At 39.9% G+C, this 23,537-nt stretch overlaps 1 protein-coding gene across 1 annotated transcript in view; it reads left to right on the top strand.

Annotated features, from left to right (window-relative positions):
- Positions 1–1,741: 1,741 nt before the first annotated feature.
- The window catches only part of OBI1 (ORC ubiquitin ligase 1), a 35,539-nt gene continuing 13,743 nt past the window's right edge, over positions 1,742–23,537 (top strand). The window contains exons 1-5 of the mRNA XM_080917377.1: positions 1,742–1,828; positions 14,157–14,292; positions 16,424–16,515; positions 18,008–18,256; positions 21,454–21,542. Of these exons, the coding sequence (XP_080773503.1) occupies positions 1,757–1,828; positions 14,157–14,292; positions 16,424–16,515; positions 18,008–18,256; positions 21,454–21,542 (638 nt within the window). The 5' untranslated portion in view covers positions 1,742–1,756. The remainder of the gene's footprint in view (positions 1,829–14,156; positions 14,293–16,423; positions 16,516–18,007; positions 18,257–21,453; positions 21,543–23,537) is intronic.

The raw sequence follows: 23,537 nt of genomic DNA, 5'->3' as shown, positions 1-23,537 counted from the left end.
GGCTGGTAAGAAGCAGAACTCTTCTACCTCAGAACTCTGAGGGCTGGAGGTGACCTCAGATCATTCTCAGCCTCTGTCCCACCCAGAGGCTGGAAACACTACCAGGCTTCCTCATTCCAATTCTGGGCTTCAAGACTGGGAATGTAAACGACACATTTGCTAAATGTGCAAATTCTGGTCCTGGAATAATTATGACCTTGCTTTCAAATAACCACAGGGTTGTAGGAGCAGATTGCTCTCACCTGGCAACTGGAGTGTCCACTATGCAGGGAGTCAGTGTGACTGTCTTGCCTGGGTTTCCAATTGCAAAATGAAGATAGCCTTTAATTCTCAGAGACAAGGATAGTGAGCTATTTGGGATAATTCTCGCTGTCACTAGCAAGCCAGTTTTGAACTGGATTTGGCCTTCGACGGACCACTTGCTAGCTTCTCCAACTGCATTATTGCCTGGTTATTTTAGAGACAGGATGATTAGCCTCCACATTCATTTCACACACACACACACAGAGAGAGAGAGAGAGAGAGAGAGAGAGAGAGAGAGAGAGAGAGAGAGAGAGAGAGAGAGAGAGAGAGAGAGAGAGAGAGTATGTATGCATACAGGACAGGTATCAAGAGGCTAATACCTCTTTTTAATATGCTGCCTGAGACCGTGACCTAGGAAGTTGTTCAAGGCAGGGATGTCTTCTCCACCAGTCAGGGACTTCTCTCTCTTCAAGATGTCTTTTTCACAGATTTTCAAGAGGCCAGCTCTTTCTAAATTTTCCATCTCACACATTAGTTTGTGTCACTTCTCACTATAGCTCTTTCTGGTTGCAGTTAAGTGTCAAATCTTAACAGGTTAAGATTCATGTGGAAACATTTAGAACTTTTTCTTTGTCCTGGTCAGAAAATGATAACTTGTAACTTCACTAATTATCTCCTGGAGTTCAACAACAACACCTTGAGCATCCTTCTTGTACCCAAGTGGAAGTTCTTAAAAGGCATTGTGCAAGTACACACATGACTTGCACTGTTTGAGGTTTCCTCTGTGTAAGTGCACACATGCCTTGCACTGTTTGAGGTTTCCTCTGTGCAAGTGCACACATGCCTTGCACTGTTTGAGTTTTCCTCTGTGCAAGTGCATGCTTTCCTTGCACTGTTTGAGGTTTCCTCTCTTGGGGGTGAATTAGAGCCCTGGTGAGAATCCTTAAATCTCCTGGTTAGGAAAGCACAGAAGGGCTAATGAAAGTTTGTCTTCAAGGAGAAAGGAAATTAAACTTCCCCCCAGATACCTCTGGATGATTCTTTATGAAGAAAACCATTTCTTTTAAATCAATGAAATGCTACAGGAAAGGAACTAGGAAGGAACAGTCGTTCTGAATTTTTTAAATGTTTGACAGCTCCATTGTCTCAGAACCTCCATTCCTATTCCACCTCTTTGGGGAGAGATGTGAGTTTGAAATACCATAGCTTTCTCTCCTTTCTGAACTAATTACACTTTCCTTAAATTTTGAAAAGTCTCAAAATCTCTGCTAAACCATCTTCTCTCCCATTGCCAGCAAGAGACCTACTTTAGATACGGTATTGATAATAGTTATTATTTAATAACAAAAAGGAAATGCCGGAGCGACCGCGCGTCTCCGAAGCGCGCTTCCGTCCCCTCGCCCCAGCTCGCTGTGGCCCTGCCAGGCCGCCGTAGCCGGCCTCGCGCATTCCCTGTGTGGCGAAGAGCTGCTGTCGGCGGGACTTCCGTGTTGGCGGGATTCTGAACGCTGCCATGGCTCAGACCGTGCAGAACGTTACATTGTCCCTCACTCTGCCCATCACGTGCCACATTTGCTTGGGGAAGGTAATGGGTGCGGGTAGGAGACCGGGTTGAGGACCAAGTGACCGCGGGAGCCGAGCGAGGCCCGGCGCTGGGCGGGGATGGGGCGTGAGGCGCCGGGTGCCAGGGAAGGCTGAGCTGAGAGCTCCTCGGCGGCGGGAGGCCGGTGCTGGGGGTGCGGGGGCGACCCGGATCGGTAGGCTTGGCTGGCGCCTCTGGCCCGGGGCTGGGCGGCCTGCGGCGGCTTCAGCCGGCCTGCGAAGAGCAGGTCAGCGTCTAGGCGCCGCAGCCTGCATCCTCTGCAACCGGTGCGGCGTGCAGCGCCTGAGGCAGGTTCCCAGGAGCCTTGTCCGAGTTCCTTGGTCTCCTGAACCCACCAGTTTGTTCGGGGGTGGGGGAAGGTGGATAGAGTGGGCACGATCCATTTTTAAAGTCCTTCATTTTATCCTCGACTGGAGGATGGCTTTTGCCATGTGTTCCGATTTGAAAAGTCAATGACGGTAACGTGCCCCCACTCCCCTTCTTGCTGTTTAGAATGAGAAGTGTGTTCTCAAATCGGAGGTAGGATCACTCACAAGAGGCAAGAGGTGCTCATGGGGTTGTGAAACTACACGGAGAAAGTAGTTTGGTATTAGAAGCAGAGCTTTGAATATTCTTAGGCATTCGTATTCCCTTTCATTTCCGTTTGTGCCTCCTCCGAGATTTTTTTTTTTTTTTTTTTTTTTTAAAGAGCGTGCCTTTACCGCGTGGTTCAAGAACGGAAAAGAACTGATACCAGTCTTTCCCACCCGGGATTGCTTTTTGTATGTAGTGGGTCCGAGAATAAAGGCTGTAATTTACAGCCCGAGGCTGGGGGAGTCGTGGGGGGTGGAGAGAAAAGAAGAAAGAAAGAAATCCTTGCCGGCCAATGAGATCCCCTGCTTTTAGATGTTGGAGATTCAGCATAGATTTCCCGATTCAATAAATAAAAGCAAGTTAGGACTGGAAGCAACTTGTAACCTTACACAGCGTCAGAGTAAAAGGCCAGTGAAATGGCACATGTGCTGTGACAAAGGATGGCTTGCTTGATCTCTGTGGCAGGCTGCAGGACAGCTTCCACAAGGTGCTTCTTGAGCTGGCCTGCTGTTGGATCTGATCTGTGTTTTCTTCATACCCATAGATTCCATCAGTACCATCTCTTGCTTCTTTCAAACATACTTTTAAAAAATTACTTCTACATTATTGTTTATTAACCTTGCTCCAAGATAGAACTTCTTTTCTCAATTGGATACAATTCAGGCTTTGCCAATTATAATCTGTATCGTTTCCTTGCTTCTCAGTTTCCACAGCTGAAAATGTATTTAATTTTTATCAACCCCATTAACCTGTTAGAAGGATTTGTGTGGTCTTCAGTGGGGTGGAGATACATTTTTGATTCCCCAGGAACATTTGAGGGTATGTAGAGTTTCTTGATTACCCCCAGGGGTAAGACAGTGCATCTGATTGGCAGATTCCAGAGCTGCTGCTCACTACATCTCCTATGATAGACAACACAAAAATCTTTCAGTTCAGAAAACCCAAATGAAGAGCCACCACCTTAACCAATATATAATTCTTTGGGTTTTTTTTTTTTTGTTTTGTTTTGTTTTGTTTTTTTTTGTTTTTTTTTTTTGTTTGTTTGTTTGTTTTTTCTCTCCCAAAAAAATTTTATTAGAAATTCTCCGAATTTACATTTCAGATGTTATCCCTTTCCCACAATCCCATCCCCCTCCCCCTCCCATTTCCTCCATGAAGGTGCTCCCTCTCCCACCTCAGCACCTTGGCATTTCCCTACACTGGGAAAAGGAGCTTTCACTGGACCAAAGGCCTCTCCTCCCACTGATGCCAGAGGATGCTATCCTCTGCTGCATCTGAACCTCCCGCCATGGGTCTCTCCATGCGAACTCATTGGTTGGTGTTTTAGTCCCTGGGAGCTGTGGTGTGTTTTCTTAGTTGATAATTTTGTTCTTCCTATGGGGTTGCAGATCCTTTCAGCTCCTTCAGTCCTTTCTCTAGCTCCTTCATTGGGGTCCTCTTGTTCAGTCTGATGGTTAACTGCAAGCATTCTCCCCTGTATCAGTATGGTCTGGCAGAGCCTCTGAGGAGGCATCCACATCAGATTCCTGCCAGTAAGCACTACTTGGCCTCAGCAATAGTGCTTGGGTTAATAATTCCTATTGGTGAGCCCAAGGTAGCAGTACTATTGATGAAGAGGAACTTTAAACATGACTCCTCTCAAATACATATGCAGTTTGAAGAAGAGGACTTGGTCAAATGACATAAAAGAAAAACTGAAGCTGAGTGTTCTGACCTTTAATCCCAGACTCGGAAGGCAGACAGGCAGGTCCCTGAGTTCAGTGCCAGTCTGGTCTGCAGATCGAGTTCCAGGACAGTCAGGGCTACACATACACACACACAAAATCCCCTCTGTTAAAAAGGATGGGAAGAAAGAGGCTGTGGAGTTAATCTTTGTGCCAAAGACACCCTTCCTCTGCATTCAGTATGAGATGCACAGCACACTTTAATTATTCTTCCTCTTCAGTATCTTGTAGGCATTATCTTATGGTGCTTCATACTTCAACATGCATACCCTGAGGAGTTTGCTATTTAAAATGGCACTTAACCTTTGCTGTTCTGATCCTGCCTTTTTAGTTTTTAAGAGTACTGTTTTATTGCTAGAATTCTCGTTTGAGAGAAATTTCATTGTAAAGACTAATAATCTCTGCAAATTGTGATTATTTTTGTGTCTTAGAACTTTTAATCCTCTGCATGTTTGAGTATTTTGTATGGTGGAATCTGGGTAAAGGAACATGGGTAGACAAGAACTGAAGTAATACAGGATTCACTGTATTTTACTACTTTGCATGTAGTCAAATTAAAGAACTTTTTTTTAATAGACAAGGGGAAGCCATGGAGTGGGGATCTCTCTCTCTCTCTCTCTCTCTCTCTCTCTTTCCTTTCTTTCTTCCTTCCTTTCTTTCTTTTTAATAATGATTTATTTATCCTATGTGAGTACACTGTCACAATCTCTTCAGACACACCAGAAGAAGGCATTGGTTCCTGTTACAGATGGTTGTGAGCCACCGTGTGGTTGCTGGGATTTGAACTCTGGATCTCTGGAAAACTAGTGTTCTTAACTGCCATCACTCCAACGCCAAAAAACTTATTTTTAAGTTAGTGTTTATATTAGTTACTTTTTGTTGCTGCTATAAAACCACCAGGAACAAAAGTGAAAAAGGAGGAAAGAGACTATGTTGCCTTATGGTTCCAGAAGGAAAGTCCTTAATGGTGGAGGAGGTATGGCCTTAGAGGCTGGAGCAGAAGGCAGGGAGAGAAAGTGAACTGGAAGTGAGGTGATGCTATACATTCTCAAAGCCCTCTCTCCTGGTGATTCACCTCCTCCGGTAAGGCCTCACTTCCTAAAGTTTACTTAATCTTCCCAAAATACTGTGGCTTTCCTAAGTCCAAGTAACCATATACCCAAGTTTATAGGGACATTTCTCATTCAAACCCCATATTCCACTCCTTGCCTTCAATAGACTCATGGCCTTGTTCTAACACAGATGAGTAACTTTTAAAGTCCTGATGGCTTTTTGCTATGTCAATAGTGTTTTTAAAAAAACCTAAAGGTGATCTCTTAACTGTGACCCCTCTGTAAAATAATAATTAAAAATTACGTGTTTCCAATATAAGGTGGAATAGACTATACATTCTCATCCCAAAAGGGAGGAATGGGGCATAGTGAGGAAACGCTAGACCAAAACCCAGCAGAGTATGAAGTCTTGTAGCTCTGTGTACAGTTTCTGAGAGTTTAGTATCAAGGGGCTTAGTTTGGCTCCTCTCCCCAGCCTTACTACCTGCAACATAAATCTCTCCTGGGGTAGTTTCTGTATGCAGCTCTCCTTGTCAGATGTCTTCTGATTTAGACATCTCCAATATCTTGGTTTCTTCACCCACAGTGGGCTCTCAGAGCCTCTAGCCCTCTCAGCTTCCCTACTGTGTGTTGTCTGGCTTCAATGGTTCACTGAAACAGGAAGAGCTCATGACTTCCTGACTCTTATATCTTTCTGAGACTCCAAAGGCAGTACCACATAGAAGATACCACTAAGTTTGGCTGCCAACTTGGGATAGATGCTCAACCTACTTGACCACATTAGCAGCAGCTTCTGTGTGTTGAAGCATTTGCCTTCAAGGAGCAAGCTACCCCTTAGGTTTTCTCCCTTTTTATGTCGGAAGCTAGTCTAGGTAGAGTCCTGCCCTCAGAGCTCTGTTCTTTCCAGTCAGTGCAGAGCAGGAGGCCTCTTCTTACTGCTATTCTCTTTAACAGTTGCTGTCCCATTTTTGGCACAAGCTTTGGCTGTAACTTTTTCCCTCCAGACTGTCCATTTTTAGAATTGCTTTGTGCCCACGTGTTCTTTTTATTGTAGAATTATGAGTTATTAGTAATAACTATACCATAGACTTGCTGTTATGCTATCTTGAAATTTCCTCTGCCAAGGAAATTTCTTTTTTTATTTAACCCTAGGCAAGTTCTTAAGGCACAGGAAGAAGACAGGTATAGTTTTGTCAAAATATCACAGGAATGCTCTCTAGCCTCACTTCTAATAGTGGCCTTGTTCTCGGAAATCTCTTGAGCGAGCTCTCCACAGTCCACATTATGTTTGTCAGTGATGTCTTCTAGCCTTGCATTAGGAAAGTCTTTTAATGTCTGCTTATAGCATTCGACACCCCGATCCTCCTGGTATCAATTTGTGTATTAGTTACTTTTTGCTGCTGTGCTAAAACACCATGACCAAAAGTGACAGGTGGAAGGGACAAGTTCTAGTTTTAGTTTCTGAGAAACCTACAGAGTAACTCCTACAGTAGTTATTACTTACACTTGCACCATCTGTGAATAAAGGTTATCCCTAGTATCTGTGGCATTTGTTCTCTTGGTGATGCCCTTCTGATAAAGATGGATGATCAGGGCAGATTGGGTTTGCATTTCCCTGATGGCTTAGGATGTAGAACACTTGCAAGTATACACTGGCTGTTTTTACTTAGGAACTATTGTGTCAGTTCATTGGCCCATTGACTGATTGGATGATTTGGCTTTTTGCTGTGTAGTTTTTTCAATTCTTTATGTATTTTGGCTCTTAAAGCCTAGTTTGTTTAGTTGGCAAAGATATTTTCCCTTTCTATAACATCTCTTAACTCTATGATTCTTTCTGTTGCTATTCAGGGTTTCTTATTTTCATTTGTGCCTGTTTCTTCTATTTTTCTCTAGCATTTTCAAATTCTCATGTCTCTGATCGCCTTTGAATTGGTGCTGTTTGCAAGCATAGAGCAATGAGTCTAGTATAATTCATTCACATGTGGATATTCCGTTTTCCCAGCACCTGGGTATGCTTTTGACACCTTTGTTGAGATTATGTGGTTGATTAGGAGATGTGGCCTTGTCAGTGGGGGTGGACTTGGAAGTTTCAAAATCCTTTGTCATGTTCTTCACCATGATGTTTGTGGAATAACCCTCTGAAACTGTAAGGAAGGCCTCCATTAGATACTTTTGTTTGCCTTGGCTGTGGTGTTTCATCTCAGCGGTAGAATAGTAGTAACTGTTTTATTGTAGTAGTAGTAGTAAAGTTAGAACATATATTTTTTTCTTACAACTTTATTAAAAACAACAGATGCATGTACAGATTTTTAAAGGCATTTTGGCATAAAACTATATGAATATATTTTGTCAGTACTTGATTATTTTAGAGATTTGATGGTATGCATTGAAATGTTACTAGTTACCATAAGCATAAAGTACATGTAAAACAAAACATAACATGGAAATAGTCAAAGTTTTCTTGGTGTGTATAGATTAAACGTAATGATTTTTAAATACCAAAAATTGCTACAAGGCTATCTTCTTGGCTCTTGAGTTATTAATGATTTAAGGTCTAGGTGTACCACACTCTGAGAGGGTGCTATACACATATTATTTGGGGGGGGGCTGTTTTTGTTTTGTTTTGTTTTGTTTTTTTTCCTAAGAAGGGCTGAGGCTTCCACTTTTTTTTTTTTTTTTTTTTTTTTTTTTTGAGCTTCATATGGTTTGTGAATTGTTTCTTGGGTATTCATATCTTTCTGGGGCCAATATCCAATTATCACAATAATCAGTGACTGCATATTATGTCTGCTCTTTGGCAACTGGGTGACCCCAGTCAGGATGATATTCTCTAGATACACCCATTTTCCTAGGAATTTCATAAAGTCATTGTTTCAAATCGCTGAGTAGTACTCCATTGTATAAATATACCACAATTTTTGTATCCATTCATCTACTGAAAAACATCTGGATTCTTTCCAGCTTCTGGCTATTATAAATAGGGCTGCTAGGAACATTGTGGTGCATGTGTCCTTATTGTATGTTAAAGCATCTCTGGGGTATATGCCCAGAAGTGGTATAGCTGGGTCTTCAGGTAGTACTATGTCCAATTTTCTGAGGAACCACCAGACTGATTTCCAGAGTGGTTGTACCAGCCTACAACCCCACCAACAGTGGAGGAGTGTTCCTCTTTTTCCACATCCTCACCAGCATCTGTTGTCATCTGAGTTTTTGATCTTAGCCATTCTGACTGGTGTGAGGTGGAGTCTTAAGAGTTGTTAGAACATATATTTTTAATCATTAAAATTATATTATCCTAAATAATAATTACAAACAAAGTTATGTCACACGTTTAGAAAGAAAAGAAAATTAGGCGGCTACAGCTGTCTGGGTCCTCTATTCCATGCCAGTGGTTTGCATGTGTGTTTTTGTACCAGTACAATATCATGTAATTTGAAAAGTCAAATATTATACTTCATTGTTCTTTCTCTTCAGGATTGCTTAAGTACTGAAGGTTTTTTTTTTTTTTTTTTTTTTTTTTTTTTGTGGTTTCAAGTGAATTTTAAGAGTTAAGAAAATGATGTGAATATTTGTGAGGGCTGTACATATGTAAGGCCTAATACCCGTGGAGTCCAGAAGAGGGTATTGAATCCCCTTGAGCTGAAGTTACAGCTGTGAGCTACTTAATGTGGGTGCTGGAAACTGAACCATAATCCCTTGCAAGATCTCTGTGTTTGCTCAACTGCTGAGCCCTGTCTAGGTCCAGATGTTAATTTTTAGTTTTGTAGAAACTGTTGCTATTTTGATGGAGATTGCATTGGATTTTTAGATTTATTTCTATAGTGTAGCCATTTTCGGTGTTCTTCCTGATAATCAACTTCTAATTGTGACCATTCACTTCCATGGTTAGATTTACTATGAGGTATTTTGTTTTATTTTTGAAGTTACTGTGAATTAGAGGATTTATCCAGATTTCTTCCCTGGCAAAGTGCATTATTAGTGTATAGGAGTTCTATTGATTAGCATATGTTGATTTTGAATCCTGTTACTTAGATGAGGGTGTTTACTGAGCTAAGAATCTCCTAGTGGAGTCTGTAAGGCCTTTTAAATCTAGGACCATATGGTGTGCACACAGGGATGCTCTGAGCTGCACTCTTCCTGGAGGGCCATCTCACTGCTCTCTCTATCAGTATAGTAAGACTGGACACCGTGGGCACTTTCGTCTCCCTCATGCCTTTGGAGGAAATGCTTTTAGGTTTTCCTCACTTAATATATAATGCCTATAAATTTATGCATAGGCTTATGATCTTGAATTTTTTTTTTATTCCTAGTTTGTCACTTTTATTGTGAAGGGATAGTGAACTCTGCCAAGTTATTTATATGTTTTTTTATATAATCATTTTTTTACATCTTTAACTTAATCTCTAATATTTATGTATATATTGATCCAGCTTTCCCTCCCTAGGCTGAAATCAACTTGGTCATGATATATGATCTTTTTAATGTGTTTTTAACTTTTTTCCTAAACTTATACGTATGGATGTTTTGCTTGTCCATACACTGTCTGTGCCTACAAACGTCTGGCTCTCTGGAACCGGTCTTACAGACACTTGTGATCCATCCTATGAAGTGATTCTCAAACTTCCTAAGGCTGTGACCCTTTAATACAGTTCCTTGTGTTGTGGTGATCCCCAATTATAAAATAATCTCATTGCTACTTAATAATTTGAAATTTGTTTTTGTAATTTTGGTATTGTTATGACTTATAATGTAAACTTACCTGCTACACAAGATATCTGATATGCAACCCCAAAGCAGTCAAGACCCACATGTTGAAAAATCATTGTTATAGTCAAGGACCCAAGCCGGCGTCCTCTGCAAGATTAGTGAGTGAGTGCTCTATATCCACTGAGCCATTGCTTCAGCTCACTTATTGTGTTCTGGAACAAGATTGACAAAATCTTGTTGAGAAGCTTTGTCCTACAATCTTTCTTTTCTTTTTTCTGTGTCATAATCTGTGTTGGTACTGTGGAAATGCTAGCTTCATAGCACAAGTCTGATGTCCCTTCACTTCCTATTCATGTAATGGTGGCATGTGAGAACTGTTGCTGTTTTACAGTTTGAGGACTATTGCTGTTGGCTCTTTCTCCAAGGTTTGGCAGAACTTGTCAGTGAGTCTGTTATTTCTGGGAATTTGCTTTTGATTACTGCTCCAGTCTCAGTTGATATGGATCTGTTTACATTATTACCATCTTGATTTTCATTTCAGTAGGTTTTGTGTCTACATATTTGTACATTTCTTAGAGATTATATAGTCTTGGGGTATTTACATTTCCAAATATTCCCCCAACAAACCTCAGGGTTTCATTGGAATCTGTTATAACATTTTCTCTTCATTTCTGATTTCATTAAAGTGGGTCTTTCTCTAATTTGGCTAAGAGGTTGTCAGTCTCATTTATCTTCTCAACCCCTGTTTTGTTTGATTTCACTTACTGCCTGTTAGTCTCCATTTCTTTCACTTTTGCCCTAGTCTTTATTATTTCTGGCCGCCTTGTTCTTATTTTTATGGTTGAATATACATCATTTTGTTATTTATTTAAGGTCTCTTTTCAAGTGTGAGCACTCAGCACTGTAAACGTTGGTCTCAAGAAGTTATATTACTTGATTATATATATAACAAAAGCTCTGGGATGTTGTGTTTTAAGTTTTCTTTTGCTTCCGTAACATTTTAAATATCTGCATTGGTTCCTTAGTGACCAATTCCTAATCAAGAGTGTATATCCTAACCTCTTTAGTATTTGTGTAGTTTCTTTAGCTTCTGTTGTCTATGATGTCTAGTTATTTCATTCTTAGCTGACAAGATTCAAGACATTGTTTCTGTTGTTTCCACATTTAAAGTTTTGTCTATGAACTAGAATGTCATCTATTTTAGTGGTGGTTACATCAACTGAGAAGACTATGAGTTGTTTCTATTGGATGAAACATCCATAGGTATTTATTCTTCTTGATTGATGATGTAGTTTAACTCTGAAGTATTTGTTCAATACAATCTGTGGGTATATATTTAAAATTGTTACATTCCCTTTTGTAGTGTAGCAATTTTTTCCCAACTGAGAATAATTCTTGATTTAATAGTTCCCAGCCTGGGCCCACCTGTTTGCCTTTCACTATTGTAGATTCAGAAAGCTTAGCTGCTCCAGCCAAGAACTCCAGCATCCACATCTTTCCAGTTCCCTTCTCATTGCATTTGCGAGGCAGTCTTCAGATTGAACCTTGCTGCCCCAGAGAAGGATATATAATCTGGGGAGTTTGGGGAAGGTGGGAGAACCTGCCCACCTGGTGGCCGGTGATGCTAAGCAGACCTGCCTGCCAAGCTTAGCTTTCTTTACCATAGCTGAAAGTCCCTTTCCTCTGGGGCTCCGAGCTTGCTGGTGTCGCATAGGTGAAGCTGCATTTTCCATGCATTGCTCATCTTTTTCTTAGCCCCCTGTGCCATTGTATCACCAGTTTGTACATTTCTGAAGCTCCTTTTTTGCATTGAATAGTCTAGTCTTGCACTGGTTTTTCTTCTTAACACATCATCTTATTTGGAGGGTGGAAAAGCTAACATACTGCCCTCTGCAAAGCATCATCTGATCAGCAGCCTGTTCAGAGAAGTTAGCTTCTAAGACTCTCAACACATAGACAGTAATAGCAGGTTCCAAAAGTGCAAATGATTCTGCTTGGAGCATTGTTGATGGCCTCAAGCAGCCAGAGGAAGTAGTCTGCCTGTAGTTGTTTTTCTGTATCATTTAGGTATAATGCTTAGAAAGGTAAAAGCTTTTCCTTACTGTTTGACCATAGATCTTTTGCTTAAGAAGACAGGTTGGGCAGCTTATCTCACTTTTTAATTGCTGTATCAAAACTTACTTTTATTAATCTTACTATCTTCAAAGCAATGTACCAGGTGCTGTAATTAGATACAAAGACTAAGTCTAATGAGGAAAGTGGAAATAACCAATTTTCTAAGCAAGACACAAAGCAAAAAAGTGAGCCTTAAAAGAAAAAGAGAGTGTGTAGTTAGCAAAGATGTAACCTTTCCTGCACTGTGCATATGTTATAAGCAGTAACTATTTATTTTAGTTTATACTTTTGCTGGAAACATAGACCATCAGAAGAGGAGTTCATGATAAAGTCACCTGCTCTTTGACTAGGAGGCAAAGAGTAGAAGCCAGAAGGTGGGTCCCAGTAACCATCCAGGGCACACCACAGGTGACTTAGGGTTTTACTATTTCCCAGGAGTCCACAGGCTGAGGCTAAAGCCTTCAGCATTTGGACCTTTGGGAAGTAAACTGTAACATTGTATCTCTGGCTTCAACAGAGTCATCAGCATCTGACTTGGGCACTACCTCCTACTGAGAAACTTCTTTGTTTTGATTTCTCAGACAGCAGCTCTGTCCTCTTCCAGATTGCACAGGCCCTATTCTCAGCTTCCTTTTCTAGGTGCTCCTCTTGTACTTACTAAGTGCCCTTTTCCTCTAACCATTTTGCCAGTCCCAGGAATCTGTTCTATTCCTGTGTTTTAAGATGCTGTTGTCTTTTATGCCAGTGATGCTCAAATCTTCCTAAAGCCAGACTTACCCACTTCAGTGATGGAAGAAGAAACAGCGCATGACCAAACATGACTTGCACTTTCACCACATAAACCTGTGTCTCCTGTCATTGACACTTTAGTAACTAATATACCAACCAGCATGTATTTGATCTAAGCCATCCTCTAGATTGGGGATCTCTTTAACCTTTAGGACATAACCAAAACATAGAAAATTCTTACTGCTTTTAATTGTATCATGGGTTGCATTTACATAGTTTCTTACAAAGTGGAGTATCTTGGTGCCCATTATATAATATGTATAGTTTTATGTCTTCAGTATTGACGTCCATAGAGGCATAGCAGGCATGGTTCTTGAGAAGTAAGTGACAACTACACCCAGATCAGTAAGCAGAGACACACACAGACTGGGCCTGGCTTGGGCTTTTGAAACCCCAAAGGCAACATCTTCCAACAAAGCCATACCTCCAAATCCTTTCAAACAGTTTCACTCCCTGGTAACTAAGCCTATTGGAACCATCATTCTTCACAGCACCACAAAAACATTACTAGTATCCAAGGAAACAGCTTTCTTCAATAATGGAAGATAGGGCTGTAGAATAAATATGGTACTGTCTTCCAGGTATTTGGAAGTCTGGTGCTCTTAAGAAATTTTATGAACAGAAAATATAATTAGAACATCCATAAGCACAGTAGACCTGAATTTACAGTCATGTGAAGAGAAGAGAGAAAGGGGGGGGGGGAGAGGAGTTATATGATAAAGTAGGAGACAAGAAACTAGAGAGAGGGCCAGATTTGGTCTTTTAAATCAACCAGCTCATGGGGAAACTACTAAGTTCTTACAAAGACTTGATTCACTGCCTGCTTCTCCCAACACATAATCACCTGTCTTAAAGGTCTTAATACTCCAGTTTCATTATATTGTGACGTAAGTAATGACAAGCCACACTGGAATCAGAGCAGTTCTTGTTTCATAATGCGTATTAGGTGGTTGTTGGTGCTTCATGATGTAGTGGGATGCACTGAAGAATTCAAGCATCACACTGGATCATTGATGATCCTGCCATCCTAAATCCTAATAGAAATAGGCTGAAAAAAAAAGTCCCAGACTCAGTAAATAGAAAGCATTTTCTGTTTTGATTATGAATGTTAAATACATAATAAGCATGCCAGGTCAAAATTGCATTCTCCACGACCAGTTGTGTCAGCTAGCATCTCTGACATATGAGAAACAGTGTCGTCAAGAGAAGCATCATTTTCAATCCTAAGTGTTCCACCACCACCCCCCAGCTACTTGAGAGCAACACTTTATTCTAAACAAAATCATATTGGGAATCCAGTTATTAAGCAAGCTATTGTCTGTACTAAAAGTGATGTTTCTTTTTTCAAAGGTACGTCAGCCTGTCGTATGCACCAACAACCATGTGTTTTGTTCCATTTGTATCGACTTGTGGTTGAAGAATAACAGCCAGTGTCCAGCCTGCAGAGTTCCTATTACTCCTGAAAACCCCTGCAAAGAGATTATTGGTATGTGACTATTTTACATGTGCATAAGAGCAGATTTAAGATAGCTTATAAATATTTGGAAGAAGACTGATATAAAGTTCTCATTTTATTAGATCAATATCATATTGGGTTTATTAGTGAATATATATATATATATATATATATATATATATATATATATAATCTAGTGCAGTAGATTGTGAAGGATCCTGAAATCATCCATAATCCTCAGGTTACATGCAGCTTACATTAGAGACTGTATGAGAACAGAAATATTAATGGTTTAAAGTTACAGGAGCTGAGGAGGGGAGAGAAGAAGTAGAGGGTCAGGGGGTGTAGGAAAGAAGGTGAGGGACTCTGAGAGCCACTTGATGACCTTTAGGTTTTGAGTATGGGAGTGGGGAACCTGAAAGTATACTCTAGGAATGCTGCTTGGGTGGTGGTGTGGGGTCTGTACTATAGAGGAGATACAAAATTTGGATAGTCAGATTGGAGACTTGGGTCCAATTGAGGATAATGTGGAGCTAATTGAGGTTTGCAGAAGAAAAATAGTGCCATATTAGGAGGTGAGAGAGTTTGAAACAGGAGCTAGAAACAGCACATTCAGAGAGACTCTGGGCCTTTTATTTTACTTCAGGGGCTACACTTCTGTTTTCCTTTAGTAAACATTAAAAGTGAGTCTAATTAGCCATAGGTGGACAACATCTTTCAGTGAATTTGTATTTTTGGTTCTGAGACTAGCCTTTAAGGCTGATCCATCTCCAGCCCATCTTATAGAACACTTAAGAAGTAGTTGTAGTGATGTAAAATTAAGGGAAAATGTCTTAAATACTGTTTGTGATGAAAATGGAAAGAAAGACTCATAACCAAGAACAACAGACTAAGTGAGACTTTGGGATAGAAGTTGGCGCCAAAGCTTCTGTCATGGCCACAGGAATGGAGTCTGGCAAAAGGCTCATTCTCTGCCATGTTGCTGCCAAAGGGGTTAAACTCTCTACATGTAGATCTACTTAGGGAGTCAGGTGTTTGTGTAAAATTGATTAAATAATTTAATGTTTTCCTTGGCTTTTCACCACATCTCTTCTGCTCCATTCCTTCCTATGTAAATAATATTAATGATGTCTCTGAAGTCACCATCTCTGATGTTACTCATCTTTGCACTTGGAAAGACCATCCTGAAAAAGAATAGCTTTAAATGCTTCTTGTTGTGCTATAATCCTGCTAACTACAGAGGCAGTAACCCCAGGATGAGTTCAGAGCTCTCTGAAATAATTGATTTTAGATGTAGTTCTCACAAGTCGGGGCACACAGCTAGTGCTGAGTCAGTCCACTGTAACTGGTCATCAGAATCAGCGACAGTTGTGCCCTCAGTATCCAGACTTCTTTTCATCTCCTGGTGTGCGTGCGTGTGTGCGTGCGTGTGTGTGTGTGTGTGTGTGTGTGTGTGTGTGTGTGTGTGTATGTGTGTGTGCATGTGTGTGTGTGCTTATACAACAATCTTGTATATTCTGTTTAAATATAAACATAATGATTGATTATTTAACAGTTGTTTTTAGACTTGCTGTGTCCCATTTGTTCTGTCAGTTTTGCTATGCCAGGCTGTGTAGGTTAGTGAACGCAGCATGACACTTTACTGAAGGTTTTCTCATGTTGCTAGTTGATATTGTCTCCTCGGGGTTCAGGAAGAGAAAGGCCTGAATGATCCCAGAGTCCCTGTCTTTTGTTCTTGGTCTTCTATCTTTTTTTCCATTGCTATCACAGACAGTATTTAAGACAGTCCCCTCATTTTCGATCACTACAACTACTTAAGTTTTCTGAAAGATGTTGTTTGTCTACCTATGGCTGCTTATGGACTCCCACTTAATGTTAACTAAAGAAAAACAGAAGTGTAGCCCTTAGAGTAAAAATAAAAGGCCCAGAGTCTCTCTGAATATGCTGTTTCTAGCTCCTGTTTCAAACTCCTCTCACTCCTAATATGGCACTAATTTTCTCTTGTAAGCCTCAGTTAGCTTCACATTATCCTTGGTTGGACCCAAGTCTCCAATCTATCTACATTTTATTTCTGGGGTTTTTCGGGAAGCTATATGACACGATATGAAAAAAGAAAAAGGCTCCCTTTCATTGTGCCCAACAATGAGAATTTTCCCCGCAGGAGGAACCAGTGAGAGCGAGCCCATGCTGAGCCATACAGTCAGGAAGCACCTTCGGAAAACCAGACTGGAGCTTCTGCATAAAGAGTATGAGGTGAGTGAAATTAAGTGTTTATCCATCTTAGAGCCAAATCCTAGGGACCTCTGTGGATTTTTACCCTGCTCAGGTCTTTTCCTGGGAGCTTGGCGCTGGCATCAGGGATATTTTGCTTTTTGAGGGCTTTGTGATACTTCTGTCTCTGCTTCCTAAGTGCTGAGATTACACACATTCAGCACCATGCCCAGTGTGCAACCTGCAGTGCCAGTGTACACGTATCTGATAACTTCTCCTCTTCCCTTCTCAATAGAGAAATGCTTTTATTTAAGTGAAGAGCTAGAGACTAGGATTTCAGAGAAAGGGAAGGAATGGAACTTTTTTTCTTTATTCTTTTCCTTCTTTAAAATTATTTTTTAATTTATGATTTTTATTCTACATGTGTTTTGTTTGCTTGTATGCCTATGCACTACTTGAGTTCCAGGTGCTTGAGGCCAGAAGGGGGAGTGGTGTCCCCTGGACTGGGTTACAGCTTGTTGGAGCTTCCTCGGTTGCCTCAGACAATGTTTTTTACTATACTGGAGCATAAGTGATGGTATAATGTTCTTTCCTACATGTGTTCTACACATTTGTGAATGTGTAGGTGCATGTTTGTTTATTTCTCACTATATCCATTTAAAAACACAGCTCATGCTGGATGAGGTGGCACACACCTTTAATGTCAGTGCCTGGGAGGAAGAGGCAGGCAGATCTCTGGGAATTCTAGGTCTGCCTGGTCTGCAAACTGTGTTTGAGGACAGGCAGGACCACCAATAACATTGGTTTCTGGTTGTATGTCCCCACTTAATGTTGTCACAAGGGCAGCTGCGTCTCAGAGTTACATAGATTTTATTTTCTCACAGAATCTTTACATCTCAGATTAAGATGGTATGTCCACTGTAGATGAATAAATGCTATCACACAGAAGAATCTATCCCAAATGTTTGCAATCACATTCAAGAACAGCAGCTCCAGAGTAGAAAAGCAGATATTTGGAATAGCTCTGACTAATCATTGAAGGCCCACAGTTGGTATTAATCTGGAATGAAAAGTGGAAGGATTTTATTCCTACTTAAGATATAGAAGCAAAAATAAAAATATCAAACAAAATTCTGATCGACTATTTTGACCAACACTTTTTAATTTTCTCTCTATAAAACAACTAGCATGTTTCAAATGTTCCTTCTGAATTGGAATCTACTTTCTGTTGAAATTCATGTTTTTTTCTTAGTTATCTTAAGCAAAATCAAAGGGTTATGACTTTTTTTAAAAAACCAGAACTGTCTGTGAAATAAAATGTAAGCTTTTAAGTAAGTGTCATAACAATTTTTCTGAAGGTCAAATTACATTTTAAGAATTTAAATTGACTCTTTTTTTATAAAACTGTTACTATATATAAAGCATTCTTGTATTTATAAAAATCTGAGTGTAATATTTAAGAACAAACTGACTTTGGCTTAGAATGTACAAGCCATTAATTTATATCTGATTATTAACTTCTGCACTTTTTCAGGATGAAATAGATTGCTTGCAGAAAGAGGTAGAAGAACTTAAAAGTAAAAATCTCAGCTTGGAGTCACAGATCAAGACCATTCTGGATCCTTTAGCTTTGATTCAAGGCAGTCAAAACGAAGACAGACATCTAATGGCTGATAATCCAAGTAAAGTCGAAACAGAGTCACTAGTCGAGTGGAAGAAAAAGCTCAGAACAGCTAATGAAATATATGAGAAAGTGAAAGATGATGTGGATAAGTTAAAAGAGGTGAGTTGTAGTCTGGGTGGAGGGGAATCTCTGATGATTGTTTTTAGTTCTACACTGTTTTAAGTACTTTCATAAGTATAAACAGCACATACCTTGACTTGTGGGAGTAGGACTAAACCCTGGATGAGTATTTCTACGCAATTGGAAGACATATTCTTGTTAGCTATCATTAGCTGCCAAGGAGTATCAGGTGGTTGCATTTGTGACTGTGGCTGGAGCTGTAGTAGTGCCTCCCTACGGAAGTGCTTCCTCCGAAGAGCCGAGTCTGTTTAAGTATACAACTCTTCTCATCTTTGTGGTTTGCCTTACGTTTCTTAAGCTCACAGCAGTGGCTGCTTTATGTGCACTAACAAACATAAGCCATTTCCCTACTTAGTATTGCTTGAGTTTTGAGGCAAGATCTTGCTGTAGCTGAGGCTTGTCTGGACCTCTCTATGTAACCCAAACTGGCCTCAAACTAGCCACCCTCCTGCCTCAGTGTTAGATTATTAGTGTGGCCCACTGTACTCAGCTGAACAAAAGGTTTTAACGGGGTCTTTTCTAGCACTACCCCTGTCTTATTTTGAAAGCTGAGTGAGTACATATTAAGAGTTTACTGACCACTGAGAAAGCTGAAAGTACCTACTTTAGACCACTGATGCAGAAAGATGCTAGATGAAGCTGACTTGTTTTCCTGTTTGACTACTCATCCCACAAATAAAGACAACATTAGTTGGGGAAAAGTGAACTTCTAGGATTGTTTTCTATCTAGCAAGGAGACAGCCACAGGCTGTTATTGCCAGAGCAGTGGCCGGTGTGGCTATGGCACACAGAGCAGCCTTTAGTTTGACTTCAGGATTATCTGCCCTGCAGTGCAGCAGTGCTAAATGCATGCAGTTTTATGACACTCATTTCTACCGCTGCCCTTTTAACCTGTCTGCATTTCCTTAAAATGCTATTCTTGTTCTGAAGGACTGCATCCTGAGCCATGAAATCGTTAATGGATTCTATATGATATTTTACAGAAGAACCACCAAGTATTAGTCTCATATCTGCAGTGAGGTTAAGTAGGAAAGAAACATCTTCAACTCAGTGTAAACCATTTCCCATATACAAAACAAATGCTCTGTGGTTCATAAAAGGGCAGTATGAAAGTAAGAGAGAAACTGCTTTTAGAAAACAGAAACTACATGCATCTTCATGAGGGATGTGTGTGGTCCATTTGTGTATGGGCAGCCAGCCTTATTGTAAACCTGTTACCTTTGTTAAAGACTAGAAAGAATCAGAGGAGTTCCCTGAACCACCATTAAGCTGTGTATTGTCTCCTGTAGATGGCACATTTTTGGTAGAAATAATTCTTAGAGTATGAAGCTGTATGCAAGATCCACTTATAATGTTACTATGTAGAATATAGGAAAAGAAAATTATATAAAAACAGCCATTTTAAAGTCAGTAGTTATAGCCTTCCTAAGACATCAGAATCACTTGGGATAGGTTAGATAATAGGCTAAATGAATAAAAAACTCAGTACGTAGAGACAAAAATCAGTTATGAAGTACAAATAATTACAAGTCAGATGCAGGAATACAAACAATTCAGTTAAGTACAACTTGGTATGAACAACTGACTTCTGGTGCTTCTTGGATTCAGACGAGTTGGGAACCATGAGACATCATTACCAGTCAGAGCTGAGAATGCACAGTAATTAAAGTCCTTGATATTCCCAGGTACTGTCAGTGGGCAAAACTCTACTGTTTGTAACCATTATTTACTAATAATAGCTAAAGGCTATCCAGCCAATAATGAGAAATGTTAAAAAGCACAGGACTAGTGAAGGACCGTGAAACACACTGACAGTGATACTTGTTTTAGGAGACAGGGCAGGGAAGGAAATAGGTGAGTTCTAATTTAAGCTTGTTGTTATCATCAGAAAGCATTCACTAAGTGCCTCCCGCTCTGGTTGAAAGCTTAATTCGTTGTATATATGAGGAAGTAAATGGCTTTTCTTATATCTTCAGGGGGCGGTAATGGTCTCTATCAGTCACTTAAAGAATTAACCCTCCCTCCACCATCCTGGTTTTTGTGCATCTGTGGAGGTGAACAAGTGCTCAGAGCCTACAGTGAACCTGGATAAGTCAAAGTAAATCAGCTTAAAAGTAACCTGGATAAATCTAAGTAAGGGTATAGGCTGCAAATGAGTATTTGCCACACTCCTTTTCTTGTGACTGCTGAGGCACAATTGTATGTAAGTAGGTAACTAATACATTATGGAAATTAGTCAAAAACACTGGTCAGATTTTTTAATACATATACTTTATAACTTACTAAGTTACCCTTTCTTTTTTCCTAACAGGAATTCTATAACATTAGTTGTAAACATAATGTTCTAGCTATTTTTATTGCTGGGTAAGTCAGTTTAGTGACTAATATAGACTTTAATTTTTGTTAGTAGTACACCAGTACAGTAATAGGATTTTAAATAAAGAAGCTTTTAAGAAAATTCTAAAAACTGAGAGCACTACTTATTTCAGGCTGTCTGTGATCCTGAGCTCCTAGCTTCCCTCTGTCCTTTCTGTGACTGTATATTCCGGGTGAGATCCTGAATGTGTTCTCGTAATTTCAGGAATTGTAAAAATTGAGGAAGAAAAAGTCATGCCAGAAGGACTTTTTTCTTACATATGTATGTTAAGGGACAATTGCTGGAATTTCCTAGAATATATTGCCTAAATTTTAAGTGTATAAGAATTTGGAAGATGGAGAATAAGAAGGACCTAAAAGAAAATCATTAGCTTATTCATGTTAGATTTATCACTAGAAAAATATTTTTAACTGAGAATTAACTCTTTAGCATTAGTTTGTAAATACTTGCTTATGAGATAATCTTGCCTTGTTTAGCACATTCAATTATGGTCAAATTAAAAAAAAAAAAAGAATCACAACTATTTGCCATTAGCAATTAGCTAGACTTTGAGCTAACTAAGATAGCTTTATTTCCCTGGGTACAGGATTTAGAAAGTGCTTGGGGGATGTAGGTTTTAAATACCTGGTTGGACTTGCAGTTTCACACTATCCCACTGATGACTTTACATTTTTGAGGACTGTGTCTAGTATTCGGTTTTCTGTTACTGCTATGAGAATACACACAGCTCATGTCAGAATTTTATTCAAGGTACATTTATGTTAGTTTGGGCTTAATTATTTTTAATTCTTCTTTGTAGGCAAATAAAAAATTGAAGTTGGAAAATGGTGGCCTGCTGAGGGAGAATTTACGGCTGAAGGCTGAAGTTGACAACAGATCTCCTCAAAAGTATGTATCTCACAGAGTGAGGTCACTGCTTCTCAGTGCTTTTAAACTGACTCTGCTGGGCCATGGACCCATCTGACCCTTCAGTTAGGAAAGCCAAATGTTTTTGAACATCAAGTGTAAGTTTTAGATTCAGCTGAGGCTAATTTAGAAGAAAGGATCTCATTCGTTACTTTTTTCTGCCTCAAATAGGCCAAATATGTAAAAAAACTTGGTTTTACATATAACTATTAAATAGTACTGATGAATGCCGAGATAAAACAGTGCCCCTGAGCTGTTTGCTGACATAGTCTTGGTCTTGTGATGTGTTCTCTGCTTGGCACTGTAGGATGTAAGTTACTCCTGACAAGTGAGAGGATGGAGGTGCGGAGAGATAGGCTCACTCATCCCCGTCTGCCCAGGAGTAAGTGGTACAAGTAGCGTTTGAACTCAGAGTACTGCCCCAGACTGAGCACTGACCAACAATAGGAAGAGCCTCGTCCAAAATAAAATGAGGCTTTGTGAACAAATCTTGGGCTGATCATTTGGAACTAGAGTGAAGTGAATTAATTCTTCTTTTATGACGCTAAAGTCTTCACTGTTAGAAGATACAGAGTTGTAAGTTTTGACCTACTTAGCATTTGATTTGTTTATCTAAAGTGGTAAGAAAGTTAGGATTTAAGGGGTGAAGACAGAAAAGAGAGCATCTTTGGAGTCCGCACCTCTACTCTACCACCTGAGGAAGCAGGCAGACTAGGGGACAGTATGGCTGCAAGGTATGCAGTTTCTTTGAAGGCTGTGCATCAGAGTGTCATCATTTCTTCATTGCTAATCAGTAGACATCATTTTTCTATTGTAGGGAGACAAAAGCAGGAATAAGCAAATGATGGAAGTTTAGACAACCAAAAAGGAAGCAGCCATGTTGAAAGTAGTGTGGTTTAGGAAATGGAGGGATAACAAACCAGTGGTTAAAGAAAGGTATAAATTTTACTCTTAAGTGTTCCCTTCTCCCATCCTCTCCAGTCCTTTTTTTTTCTTTCCTGCCAGATAATGTCCTACTTTTTGACAAATTAGAGAAATAAACTAAGAAATGGTTGCTTTTATGTGGGCTTGAATCCTTGTTACTGGCAGCTCGCCCTGCCAGTCACAGTAATGCTCATCCATTAGCCCTTTCCCACAGCATGCTGAATGGAATGAGAGCTATTTTGCTTGTAGCTTTTATTTCTTGAAAAATTGCCCACCAGATTTCAAATTCAGTGCCAGCTACAAAGACATGTGCTTTTAAATATCTGTGACTTCTACCAGATAAATAACTGGAGACTGACCTGAGGAGATCTGGCCTCGTGTCCACTCGCAGACCAGCAGCCACACATCTGAATCCAGGGTCACCGCAGGGTCTGTGTCCCTTCTCCTGTTCATGGGAAGGGAACATTCTCACTTGAACAGGGATCTGAGCTGACCCCTGTTCCAGATCAATTTGCAAAGCATTGAGTATTAAATGCATTGCATTTGATTTATAGCCTTGTTTACTCTGCATCAGTAAATCCTGGTGGAATTCAGAGAGAAGCTGATCACAGCTGAAAATACCCAAATCTGGTCCACTGCAGAGTACTTCTGTTTGGGCAGAAACAAATACGGAATCTTAAGAATTTAAAAACAAACACTGACATACAGATATCAGCCATTCATTTCCTTCCCTGCATAGGAAGTGCCTTGACCAATTTTTTTTTTCCTATTTAGTTGGTTAAGTGTAAAGGAATACTTCTTACTCTATATACATCCTGCAACCTGAGCAGACTGTTAAGACTGCACTTTGAATTTAGGCTCTAAAGTTAAAAAGAATTAGAAGGTGTTTTAGTCATCTCAGGCTTCCATAACAAAATACATTTACAGTTTGACTTAAATCTTAATAGGCTTATTTTTTCACAGGTGCTGAAGTCTGAGAACAAGGTTTGGCATGTTCATTTCTGATACATGCTCTCTTTCTGACTTACCAACAGCAATTTTTGTTTATTATAT

Source organism: Micromys minutus (assembly GCF_963924665.1).
Source record: "Micromys minutus genome assembly, chromosome: 5".
NCBI lineage: Eukaryota > Metazoa > Chordata > Mammalia > Rodentia > Muridae > Micromys > Micromys minutus.
This window is presented reverse-complemented; position numbering and strand designations above follow the sequence as displayed.